Consider the following 12,782-nt stretch of genomic DNA (forward strand, 5'->3'; position numbering starts at 1 on the left):
GCACGGTAACGATAGGCTACATCCACCCATACCGGGGGCCAGGCAGCTGTGACCAATCCCTCCGGTTTAGCCTTTTCACCCATTATCGATCTCGGCACGGGATGCCGTTAACACCCAGCCTGCCCACCTGCTTTAGCCAACCCGTCCTGACCGGCTTCACCGGGTCCGGTTTGGGCAGGGTCCCCAGGATTCATCCTCTCCGATAGATCCTCTACGCCTTCAACGAGAGGCTGGTCGGTTCTTTTTTTATTTCCTTTTTTGAACCCCTCGGTATGCAGAGACGGTCGTTACCGGGAGAAAGTCAGTCAGTCACCGCGCGGCCCCGTCCCCATGTTCTCTTCTGTATCCTGGCAGCGATTCCCGTCCGTAGTCGCGCGCATTCCCGTGCCTCTGCTACTGTCACCGTGATCCTGCGCGGCATCACATCACATCATATCCCTCCGTATCGCCTTGCGCGCTTTTGTTCAGCTGTTGACTAGTAGGCCTACCGAATACCGAGGCGGAAAGCTCGTGCAACATGCTCCACTACTTGCCAACTACAACCGACCTCCAATCTAACAATAGCGTTAAACCGAAACGCACGCGGTGCAGATGGCTCGGGCTCAGCTGACTGCATGAGCACCGACCGTCCCGAGCCTGTCCATGCACGGCGCGTGCAACCTGAGGCGAGGCAGGCCGGTAGTGTAGACTACATACGGTGCCTGAAGTGATTTAAGAAGAACATCATCGCTGTTCTCTGACTGTAGGAGGGACTTTCCCTTATTCCCTGGCAGGCGCTATAAAAATCAATGCGCTCGATCTATGCCGTCATTCATCCACCAGTCTTCACACACCAAGGACGATGGCAACATCATGGTTTGCTTTGTTCTTCCCAGATTAAAGAAGAGGAGGATATCTTAATGGGGTCAAGCTGCCTATATAGGCTATATTTGATGCTGATCGCATAGCCTAGATGAGCTGCCCTTTGCTTATTGCATCACCAGTCCGCCTCCTCTTGTTTATAAAAGCAGTAACCGCCTATCTAGAAAAAAACACAGTTCCCGGTGACATCACTCAATTAACCGTGACACCCGCAGCATCAATGTGTCGCCCGCCGTGGTTGTGTAACCTATTGTTATCGCCTCCCAACAACAGACCAAACCTCCCTCTTATCTCCACACACACGCACACACACCATTGGAGGCTGCTGGGGTGGGGGGGGGGGGGGGGGTGGGGGGGCTGGAATGGAATGGCATCAAACACATGGAAACCATGCATTTGATGTATTTGATAACATACCACTCAGTGGCAACCGGTCCTTCAGGGCAGGTGGGGAAGAGCCCCACCTGTTTAGCTAAAAGAAGAAAAAAAATCATTGACTTTATAGAGCCACATACAAACATGGTCTCTTTTTTGCTTTCTTGAGTAAAGCAGCTCAAAATGCAGGTGTTTCAGTCTAGCTCAGTGCTTTCTGTGGTGGTGGGGCAGCCAACGAAAATATGGAGTGTAGGGGTTGGTAATGTTCTCTAGTTGCGCTGTGATTTGCTCGGTGTTCTGTCACTCATGGGGGCACTACGTCACTGCAAAATCTATGAGAAGAGCTCGAAAATTAAAGCCCCTTGGGTGATGCCATAGATTTACATTAGAAGTGCCCATCCAAGAAGGCTCAAGGTTATTGGCCACAGATAAAATGACATCAAATCACGTTATATCTATCGTAGATTTGATTCGACTGATCATCCAACTCGGAATTCCAAGTCAGGAACTCTGGCCTCTTTCTAGATAAGACCCAGAATCAGACAGTTCGAAGTAACAAAACTTTATTACAAAAACGGGGCAGGCAAACGACAGGTCAAGGGCAGGCAGAGGTCAGTAATTCAGAGCAGAGTCTGAAAGGTACAGAATGGCAGGCAGGCTCAGGGCAGGCAGAGGTCAGTAATTCAGAGCAGTGTCACAAGGTACAGAACAGCAGGCAGGCAGGCTCAGGGTCAGGGCAGGCAGAATGGTCAATACCAGGAAAACTAGAAAACAGGGACTAGAGAGAAAAACAGGAGTAGGGGAAAACCGCTGGTAGGCTTGATGGGACAAGACGAACTGGCAACAGACAAACAGAAAACACAGGTATAAATGCACATGGGATAATGGGGAAAATGCGCAACATCTGGAAGGGGGTGGAGACAAGCACAAGACAGGTGAAACAGATCAGGATGTGACAGCTCCGACATGAAGATCACTGACGTCGTCATGATTCAACATTGCTTTTTTCAGAGTTCCCAGTTGTCTTGAAAGCACCATAAATCCAGAGAATACCAGACTTTGATGACAAAATTTGCCCTCAAGAGGGACCGCGGTGCCACCTTCCTGTTCAAGTGAGCACAGCACAACAAGGTGAGTCCAAAAATGTCCTGTATGCTGCTGCATAAATGATGTAATATGTCAGGGAGATATGTATACTCTAGCTAAGAAAGTAATACTAAGTGTATGTTGTGTAGTAAGCTGTTAGTAGTCCATGTGCTTCACCATAATAATTTAGTCCCTTTCCTCCTCATAACTTAGCCTACTGTTCTGACTTGGTGGTGCACATGTAGCCTATAGCCTGTTTTAGAGAAATGTAATCATTGAATATTGTAAGAGCTTTAATTTTCTGTTTATATGCCCCATTTATTTATCCTTTGGTTCTGACTTGGTGTACAGGGAGAATACTGTAAGAACGGCCTATGTTCTGAATTCTGTCGCTGTACATTTCAAAAGTGCTGAACAAATAATTATATTGACGACGTCTGTCTTAGCTCGCTCATTAATGTCTTAATCGAAATTATGGATTGCCTCTTGTCCATTTGTCGTTCCCTTATGCCATAGTTTGTACATCATCTTGTACATCAATTTTCAGTAGAAACCACATTTGATTAAGCAAGTCAGCCATATCAGCTTGTGGTCACTATTATTGTACAATGAATATATTGTTTAGTGTTGTGTTGTGTAGTGGTATGCATCTAAAATTGGTTTGTGGATTTTGCCCCACCAAGATTTACGTGCTAAAATCGCCACTGATTCAGCTCCAGCCATTACCACAAGCCGTCCTCCCCATTTAAGGTGCCACCAACCTCCTGTGACTCACACACAAATGCAAGCAAGCAGACGCACACACGTGCCCCATCTATCCCTCCCTTCCCTTCTACATTTTGCCTTTTTAATTAAATCTACCACTGCTTTATAATATGGATGTACATTATGATGATTCATGTCTGTCAAATATAAAAGATAAAAGGTTTTAGGGAATGTTGGCATATCAGATATAACTTTTAGTTTAACTCCTTTATCTTAGGAAAGTTATATAGCCCTACTATTCGATTATAGGTAGAATGACTCAAGGTAAACTATCGTCTCGTATAGATCAACTACTATTCTACTGTGAAAATGTCCGATAAATGTCTGTCGAGAGCTGCAAATGATAAAACATGAAGAAATGTCGCCCCGTGCGGACATTTGTTATTTTTCATTTCACACACCCGGGACTCACACAATGTGACGTCACAATTGCCGTCTGTTACGCGGGAATCACAAACTGATACAAAATAACCGGCGCAGCACGTGCTACTGTCTTTCCGGCTTTCACAGCGTTTACGTCCTGATCACGAGCAGAGAACTGCACCGTCTTTTACAGGTTAATTATTTAATTGATTTACATGGTTTTCATAAATTAATCCACAGTTATTAGTAGGCTATAGGCCTGCCATTTAAAAGGCCCTGTGCAGTCCAAATTCAGTTTTCCTGTATTTTATATAATATTGTACGACAGCTGATGAAACTAACACTGTAAAAGTGAGATTTTTTTGTATCAGTGTTATTTCCTGATAGTTGCTTATTGAATATACAATCTACATAGGACCTTCTAATCAGGTGGTTTGCATAGGCGGGAGTTTCGGCTTTCCATGGTGACATCACCATGCGGGAGTTCCAAACCTCACTATTCAGTGTTACACTCCCCACTCAGACATTCCTTGCTAAATTCTTGCTTTTAAAATAGTTTTGGGGTAAAAAGCTACACTACCAGTCTAAAGTTTTAGAACACCTACTCATTCAAGGGTTTTTCTTTATTTTGTATATTTTCTACATTGTAGAATAATAGTGAAGACATCAAAACTATGAAATAACACATATGGAATCATGTAGTAACCAAAAAAGTATTAAACAAATCAAAATATATTTTATATTTGAGATTCTTCAAATAGCCACCCTTTTCCCTGATGACAGCTTTGCACACTCTTTCAATTAACAGGTGTGCCTTCTTAAAGTTAATCTGTGGAATTTCTTTCCTTCTTAATGCATTTGAGCCAACCAGTTGTGTTGTGACAAGGTAGGGGTGGTATACAACAGATAGCCCTATTTGGTAAAAGACCAAGACCATATTATGGCAAGAACAGTTCAAATAAACAAAGAGAAATGATAGTCCATCATTCTTTAAGACATGAAGGTCAGTCAATACCGAACATTTTCAAGAACTTTGAAAGTTTTTTCAAGTGCAGTCGCAAAAACCATCAAGCGCTATGATGAAATTGGCTCTCATGAGGACCGCCACAGGAATGGAAGACCCAGAGTTACCTCTGCTGCAGTGGATAAGTTTGTTAGAGTTACCAGCCTCAGAAATAGCAGCCCAAATAAATGCTTCACAGAGTTCAAGTAACAGACACATCTCAACATCAACTGTTCACAGGAGACTGCTGCAAAGAAACCACTAGTAAAGGACACCAATAAGATGAAGAGACTTGCTTGGGCCAAGAAAAACGAGCAATGGACATTAGATTGGTGGAAATTTGTCCTTTGGTCTGGTGTCCAAATTGGAGATTTTTGGTTCCAACCGCCGTGTCTTTATGAGACGCGGTGTGGGTGAACGGATGATCTCCGCATGTGTATTTCCCACCGTAAAGCATGGAGGAGGAGGTGTTATAGTGTGGGGTGCTTTGCTGGTGACACTGTGATTTATTTAGAATTCAAGGCACACTTAACCAGCATAGCTACCGCAGCATTCTGCAGCGATACGCCATCCCATCTGGTTTGGGCTTAGTGGGACTATCATTTGTTTTTCAACAGGACAATGACCCAACACACCTCTAGGCTGTGTTAGGGCTATTTTACCAAGAAGGAGAGTGATGGAGTGCTGCATCAGATGACCTGGCCTCCACAATCCCCCGACCTCAACCAAATTGAGATGGTTTGGGATAAGTCGGACCGCTGAGTGAAGGAAAAGCAGCCAACAAGTGCTCAGCATATGTGTGAACTCCTTCAAGACTGTTGGAAAAGCATTCCAGGTGAAACTGGTTGAGGGAATGCCAAGCATGTACAAAGCTGTCAAGGCAAAGGTTGGCTATTTGAAGAATCTCAAATATATTTTGATTTGTTTAACACTTTTTTGGTTACTATATGATTCCATATATGTTATTTCATAGTTTTTATGTTTTCACTATTATTCTACATGTAGAAAATAGTAATAAATAAAAACCCTTCAGCTGATTTTAATATAAATCTATTACAGTACGGTACTTCATTGTTAACAATAATTTATTTGATATTGACTTAAAAACGACTGCATTGGGCCTTTAACATTTTTATTTTAGAGTCAGGCAGACATTGCAAGAATGACGTTAAAATACCATTTTCTTTTCACCATACAGGTGTTTTTGTTGCCGCTGGTTCCCATTCTGGGTTTAGAATGTCTCACACAGGTAAACCGGTGGTCATCCCTCCAGAGCTCCCCGGCATTCTGAAGCAGTTCACCAAGGACGCCATCCGGACACAACCTGAAGACCTGCTGGAATGGGCCACACTGTGAGTAGCATGAAGTTACGCCTAGCCACTGATCCAAGGTCAGTTTAGTATTGTAGCATCTGAGAGGAGAAGAATGAAAGTTGGCCCTTGACCTCGTCTGCTTCCCAAATGGAACCCTATTCATTACATAGTGCACTACTTTTGACCAGGGCCCATAGGGGACGAAGCCCACTGATCTAAAGTCAGTTGTAGCTGAACTGTGTGGAATATATGCCTGCATACATTCACTACAGTCCTCCAAGACCAGGACTCATGCTCTGCTGTATTAACCCCAGTATTGTGCTGGTATGCATGTCTTCTACAGGTACTTCAGTGCTCTGGTCCAGGGGAAAACGTTACCTGTGAACAGGACACCAGACAAAGTAGTAACCCCCAACACCATGGACCTCACACCTGAGGTACTCACCACAATGCACGAAAAGGTACGGGGCCACACACACAAACACACCACAGCTAGACACACACATGCATGACTCACACGTGCACACACACACACACACACACACACACACACACACACACACACACACACACACACACACAAACGTGAAATCTCTCCCTCTCTCTCTGTCCCCGTCTCCCTACCCCCTTCTCCCCCCCTTCCCAGCTACATAAGAATGGCACAGTCAGTAAGAAGGAGGTGAGCAAGCTGTGGAGGTCGTTAGGATTGGCTGACGACCTTCTCAGACACATCATGACAGTGGGCTGCTTCGGAGATCAACTCGACTGGATAAAATTCTTCGCCCTGGGCTGCAGCTATCTGGGAGGGGTACATATGATATTGTGCACGCATGCAAGCACGCACTCATGCATGCACGCTGCACACATACACACACACACACACACACACACACACACACACACACACACACACACACACACACTTAATAACATACAGACATTATCAAATGACCTTTGGGCCCCTGTTATCTTGGTAACCTCTGCCTTCTCTCTGGCAGACGATCAAGAACGCCATGACCCACGCGCTGTACATCCTGAACTCAGACAGCTCGTGTAAGCCCCCAGACGCCTGCGTCACCTTCGAGACCTTCCGCTTCCTTTACTCCTACCTGGCTGCGGTGGACAGAGAGGTGTCCCAGGCCCAGATAGACCGAGCCATTACCTACTTGGAGGCTCAGGCGTGAGTTGAACAGTTACACAACTACATGGAAAACAACACAACTACACAGCTATACAACTACACAACAACAACAAAACTACACAGCAACAAAACAACTACGCAACTACACAGCTACAAAACAACTACACAACAACTAAACAGAGACACAACAACTACACATAGACACAACAACTACACAACAACTAAACAGAGACACAACAACTACACAGAGACACAACTACACAGCAGCTACACAGTGAAAACAAAAGCTCTCAAGTACCAGGAGACGCAGGTGTGAGAAATAAAATGTACTTCGCACAAAATGTGTGTGTATCTCTGACTGTCTGTCTGTCTCTCAGGAAGGCGCGTGATGGAATGGTGAAGGTGTCGGACTTCGTCAACAGTCGTAAAGTGCGTTTGGGATAGACTCACCCTCTCTCCCCCTTAGAACTTTGTTCTAATAAAGATGGTTCCAAAGAAAAACTCTGTTATTGCTATATCCTCCATCAATATCAGAGGACAGTGTTTCTGTATTACATTAAGTGAAAAGTCAATCATGAAAAGTCATCACTGATTGAGGCTGCCACAAGAGGCCAGAAACACATAGTAAAAGTCAAACATAGAGATAGATAGAGGACTCTAGTTCCCAAAAGCCTATTTTAGCATAGGCAATACTATAATAGGACACATATAATGTTGCGTTCTCTAACTATCTCTAGTCAAAGCCAAATCCTGAGAGATTGGTCCCTGTCGTATTTGTCAGCTTAATACATTGTATAAGATTTGTATTTTTGCAGAGATGGGATGATTCAAGGAAACGGACAGAGGTGCACGTCATTAAAAAACTGAAAACATAGACAGAGTTAAGATAACTGGTTTCCTGTTGATAAAATAGGCAACAGGTGTTCTCTAACGTTTTCATGTCTGACCAGGTAGGTGCACGTCATTTAGAAAAATCTGCTCTGGACAGTTGTGCTACAGATATATGTTCGCCTCTGCACTATCTATATTTGGCCTAATATATGGGATATATACAGAATACTCCTTTCTCTTTATTTTAGTGGATAATCACCCGTTGAAGTGTCTTGGGGTAAGGAATGTCCCTCAGTCGAGCACCTGAGTCCATTTTGTTCAAGCTGGGCTGAAGCGTGTTTTGGTACACTTTCTTTCAATATGTGATACATTGTTTGATAATGATGTTGCAAATTGTTTAGCTACACTGTGCTCTACTGAACGTCACTCTAGGTCAAATATAGTTAAGGGGCGCTCGTTCCAATTTCTGTTGCAAAACGTTTAGCTGCGGTGTGCCCTACTGAACACTGGTGAGAAAAGAAGATGATAGACGTGTTCAAACCAATAGACAAGATGTTTGTTGGTTGCGTCAGGGAAAGTAATGCTATTCGGGCGGGTTTAGTTTTTAGGGCGGGTTTAGTTTTCGGATACGGAAGAGGAAGGAGCTATGTTTTGAAAGCATTGTCAAAAGTTTAGAAAGTTACGAAAAGGGGACTTGTTGAAATAACTTTACATGACATTATTTACATAGGGCAGTGATACTATTAAAATACATCCTCATTGTATTTTAACAACGTGCGTGTCACTAATTGAAGGAAGGCAGTTTGGGAGAGTTAACTAACTTCGCTACGTTGATATCTAGTGTGTGCTTGCTTTGACAACTAGTTAAACGTTTTTGAATGGTATTACTTGACTGTTGCCAAGATGGACATACAACACCGGCAGCGTCCGGTCAAACCGGACCAGAGTTTTTGGGACAACCGAAGACTGTGGACCGCAAGGATTTTCTCCATGTTCTGCTGTGCGATGGTGGTGTCGGTCATTGCAGTATTCTGCGCCTTTGTTTACCTCATCTTGAAAGGTACATCGTCTGTCATACAAGAGTTACAGAATTCTAGTCGCGGATGAAGAGTCTTGGACAGTAGCTGAATAATATTGTTTTTTGTTAATTGTTATGTAAATATGTAATCTTGTCACTTCTGTATACTGTTTGTTGTGTGTTTGTGTTTCAGAGATGCGGAATGAGAGAGTGATTGGAGAGGATGGCTCAGAGGTTAGACTCCTAGGTAAGTACAGGTCTGTTCACAAAAGTTCATACAGACTAAGCCTCAAGAATAGAAAATTAACAAAACATGTTCCTCTCTCCTCTCTCTCTCTCTCTCCCCTCTGCCCCCTCTCTCTCTCCCCTCTGGCCTCTCTCTCGCTCACCCTTCTCTCCCCTCTGTCTCTCTCTCTTCCCCCTCTGTAGGGTTCTGGAGTGTTCTGGTCATGTCAGTGTTAGCAGGGTTCTGCTGCTGTAGCTTCACATGGACCATCACCTACTTTGACTCTTTTGAGCCTGGCACATTTCCCCCAACGCCCCTGTCCCCTGCCCACCTCAGGTAACACGCGCACACACACACACACACACACACACTTGTACACTAACCTCAGTGGAGGCTGCTGAGTGAGGATGGCTCATAGTAATGGCTGGAATGGAGTCAGTGGAATGGTATCAGACATATCAAACACGTGGATTGCATGTAGTTGATACCATTCCACTGACTCCATTCCAGCCATTATTATGAGCCGTCCTCACTCAGCAGCCTCCACTGACTAACCTACATTCCCTAACTCTTCCACTGGCCTTCTCTTGTCCTTTTCCTAACTCCTCTTGTTCCATCTCTTCCTGTTCTCTCCCAAGCCCAGATAGCAGGACACACACGTGTGTAAATAGAATGATGCCATATCGAGAGCTTGGGACTATAAGGTTCTATCTGTATTTTAGTCAACATGTAATTATTGAAACAGCCTTGTTCTGTTCAGTGTTCTCTACCTATACAGTACTCTAAATACCTCAATTCAAAATTGCTGACACCTTTTTTAAACCAATGAGGGTTCAGAACTTTAAAGCCAATTATCTCAGAATCATCTTTTTCCAGATAGAAACTTACAGTCCCAAGCTGTCGATATGTGTTGCAACCCTTGATGTTTAATTCTGTCTGTCTGTCTGTCTGTCTGTCTGTCTGTCTGTCTGTCTGTCTGTCTGTCTGTCTCAGGCAGGTGACAGGTCACTCCTTCCATATGGGCTACAGTGTGGCGGTCCTAAATGGCATTGTAGCGGCGATCACCATCATCTGGAGCCTCACCTGACCTTACCCACATCCCCCTGTTCTACCTGACCTTACCCACAACCCCCTGTTCTACCTGACCTTACCCACATCCCCCTGTTCTACCTGACCTTACCCACAACCCCCTGTTCTACCTGACCTTACCCACATCCCCCTGTTCTACCTGACCTTACCCACAACCCCCTGTTCTACTTGACCTTACCCACATCCCCCTGTTCTACCTGACCTTACCCACAACCCCCTGTTCTACCTGACCTTACCTACAACCCCCTGTTCTACCTGACCTTACCCACAACCCCCTGTTCTACCTGACCTTACCCACAACCCCCTGTTCTACCTGACCTTACCCACATCCCCCTGTTCTACCTGACCTTACCCACAACCCCCTGTTCTACCTGACCTTACCCACAACCCCCTGTTCTACCTGACCTTACCCACAACCCCCTGTTCTACCTGACCTTACCCACATCCCCCTGTTCTACCTGACCTTACCCACAACCCCCTGTTCTACCTGACCTGACCTTACCCACAACCCCCTGTTCTACCTGACCTTACCCACATCCCCCTGTTCAACATAACCTGATCTTACCCACAACCCCCTGTTCAACATAACCTGATCTTACCCACAACCCCCTGTTCAACCTAACCTGATCTTACCCACAACCCCCTGTTCAACCTAACCTGATCTTACCCACAACCCCCTGTTCAACCTGACCTGACCTTACCCACAACCCCCTGTTCAACCTGACCTGACCTTACCCACAACCCCCTGTTCAACCTGACCTGACCCACAACCCCCTGTTCAACCTGACCTTACCCACAATCTCCTGTTCTACCTGACCTGACCCACAACCCCCTGTTCTACCTGACCTGACCCACAACCCCCTGTTCTACCTGACCTGACCCACAACCCCCTGTTCAACCTGACCTTACCCACACCCCCCTGTTCAACCTGACCTTACCCACACCCCCCTGTTCAACCTGATCTTACCCACAACCCCCTGTTCAACCTGACCTTACCCTCAATCTCCTATTCTACCTGACCTGACCCACAACCCCCTGCTCTGACCCACGACCCCCTGTCCTTACCCACAACCCCTTGTTCTACCTGACCTTACACATGTTGAAGATTGTGGGTATGTGTACATCTCAAGAGAAGCAGTAGAACATGATGTGATACTATGAGACAATGTGTCCAGTACTAAAGTCAGCATCTCACTCACTAGCTCCTTGTCATTTGGTTCTCCATGCTGTCCTCTTCCAGGCTGATGCAGTGTTGAGTCCCAGGTTTCTACAAAGTCAGGATATCTTTTTTAATGTACTGTATATTGTGATATATAAATATATATATCTAGCCTAAAGAGGTTTTTGTGCCAAATGAGTGCTATAAAGAGAATGTTTAAAATATAAATGAGGCTCACACATTATAAATCTATAGTTTATTGTGTCTAATATATAACCTGTAGAGATATGTTCCATGCAGTGTATCTGTGCATTTGACTGTTATTCTCACTGAATTACACTTTCACTGTCTCTCCTTCCCACACTGTCTGTACTACTGAACAGTAAAGAAGCTCTCACCTGCCTTCTGTATCTTTTCTCCTATCTGAAAGCATGTCACACACACACACACAGGCCCTCAGCAGGACGTCCATTCCTTCCTTGATCTCACCTTTATCCTCCTCACAACACGCCAACAACTCCTGGACACACACATAGGGAACAACTCCTGGATACACGCATCAAAATCAAATCAAATTGTATAAGTCACATAACAGGTGTAGACCTTACAAGCCGAATATAACAGGTGTAGACCTTACAGTGAAATGCTTAGTTACGAGCCCCTAACCAACAATACAGTTTAAAAAAAATACGGATAAGAAATAAAATAAACAAGTAATTAAAGAGCAGCAGTAAAATAACAATAGCGGGACTATATACAGGTGGGCACTGGTTAGTTGAGGTAATATGTACATGTAGGTAGAGTTAATAAAGTGACTATGCATAGATGATAACAACAGAGAGTAGCAGCGGTGTAAAAGAGGGGGGAGCAATGCAAATAGTCTGGGCAGCCATTTGATTAGATGTTCAGTCTTATGGCTTGGGGGTAGAAGCTGTTTAGAAGCCTCTTGGACCTAGACTTGGCGCTCTGTTACCGCTTGCCGTGAGGTAGCATAGAGAACAGTCTATGACAAGGGTGGCTGGAGTCTTTGACAATTTTTAGGGCCTTCCACTGACACCGCCTGGTATAGAGGTCCTGGATGGCAGGAAGCTTGGCCCCAATGATGTACTGGGCCATTCGCACTACCCTCTGTAGTGCCTTGCGGTCGGAGGCCGAGCAGTTGCCATACCAGGCATTGATGCAACCAGTCAGGATGCTCTCGATGGATGGTGCAGCTGTAGAACCTTTTGAGGACCCATGCCAGATCTTTTCAGTCTCCTGAGGGAATAAGTTTTGCCGTGCCCTTTTCACGACACATAGAGAACAACTCCTGGACACACACATAAGGTAGGAAATGAACGAAGGTGCTGTGATTCAATTCAGTTAACTTTATTCATTCCAGAGGGGCTGTTGTTGCTGGCAGGATTAACATACACTAATAATAAACACAAACAACAGTACAATACAGTCAGACAGAAATACAGTGTAATGGATATAGTACCGTCCAGAAATTGTCCATAGTGCAAATGCAACAGTCCATACATCCCAGAATATAGTTTTAATCTACATTGGT

At 44.8% G+C, this 12,782-nt stretch overlaps 2 protein-coding genes across 2 annotated transcripts; both read left to right on the top strand.

Annotated features, from left to right (window-relative positions):
* Positions 1-2,321: 2,321 nt before the first annotated feature.
* LOC115196422 (ropporin-1-like) lies at positions 2,322-7,408 on the top strand. Its single transcript, XM_029757248.1, has 6 exons — positions 2,322-2,367; positions 5,652-5,805; positions 6,110-6,227; positions 6,413-6,574; positions 6,765-6,946; positions 7,285-7,408. Exons 2-6 carry the CDS (start codon positions 5,690-5,692, stop codon positions 7,349-7,351), a joined length of 645 nt encoding a protein of 214 aa, XP_029613108.1. The 5' UTR covers positions 2,322-2,367; positions 5,652-5,689; the 3' UTR covers positions 7,352-7,408.
* An 833-nt stretch (positions 7,409-8,241) lies between these two features.
* On the top strand, positions 8,242-11,632 carry LOC115196423 (ADP-ribosylation factor-like protein 6-interacting protein 6). The gene is made up of 4 exons (XM_029757249.1): positions 8,242-8,798; positions 8,950-9,003; positions 9,186-9,318; positions 9,976-11,632. Exons 1-4 carry the CDS (start codon positions 8,642-8,644, stop codon positions 10,067-10,069), a joined length of 438 nt encoding a protein of 145 aa, XP_029613109.1. The 5' UTR covers positions 8,242-8,641; the 3' UTR covers positions 10,070-11,632.
* The last annotated feature ends 1,150 nt before the right edge of the window (positions 11,633-12,782 follow it).

The sequence above is a fragment of the Salmo trutta genome, chromosome 6 (assembly GCF_901001165.1).
Source record: "Salmo trutta chromosome 6, fSalTru1.1, whole genome shotgun sequence".
In the NCBI taxonomy this organism is placed as follows: Eukaryota; Metazoa; Chordata; class Actinopteri; order Salmoniformes; family Salmonidae; genus Salmo; species Salmo trutta.

Coding starts and splice junctions, on each gene's coding strand:
- LOC115196422 (XM_029757248.1), top strand. CDS start 5,690: ATGTCTCACACAGGTAAACCGGTGGTCATCCCTCCAGAGCTCCCCGGC. Junction 6,228..6,412: donor TCACCACAATGCACGAAAAG/GTACGGGGCCAC, acceptor CCCCCTTCCCAG/CTACATAAGAATGGCACAGT. Junction 6,575..6,764: donor GCTGCAGCTATCTGGGAGGG/GTACATATGATA, acceptor TCTCTCTGGCAG/ACGATCAAGAACGCCATGAC.
- LOC115196423 (XM_029757249.1), top strand. CDS start 8,642: ATGGACATACAACACCGGCAGCGTCCGGTCAAACCGGACCAGAGTTTT. Junction 8,799..8,949: donor TGTTTACCTCATCTTGAAAG/GTACATCGTCTG, acceptor TTTGTGTTTCAG/AGATGCGGAATGAGAGAGTG. Junction 9,319..9,975: donor CTGTCCCCTGCCCACCTCAG/GTAACACGCGCA, acceptor TGTCTGTCTCAG/GCAGGTGACAGGTCACTCCT.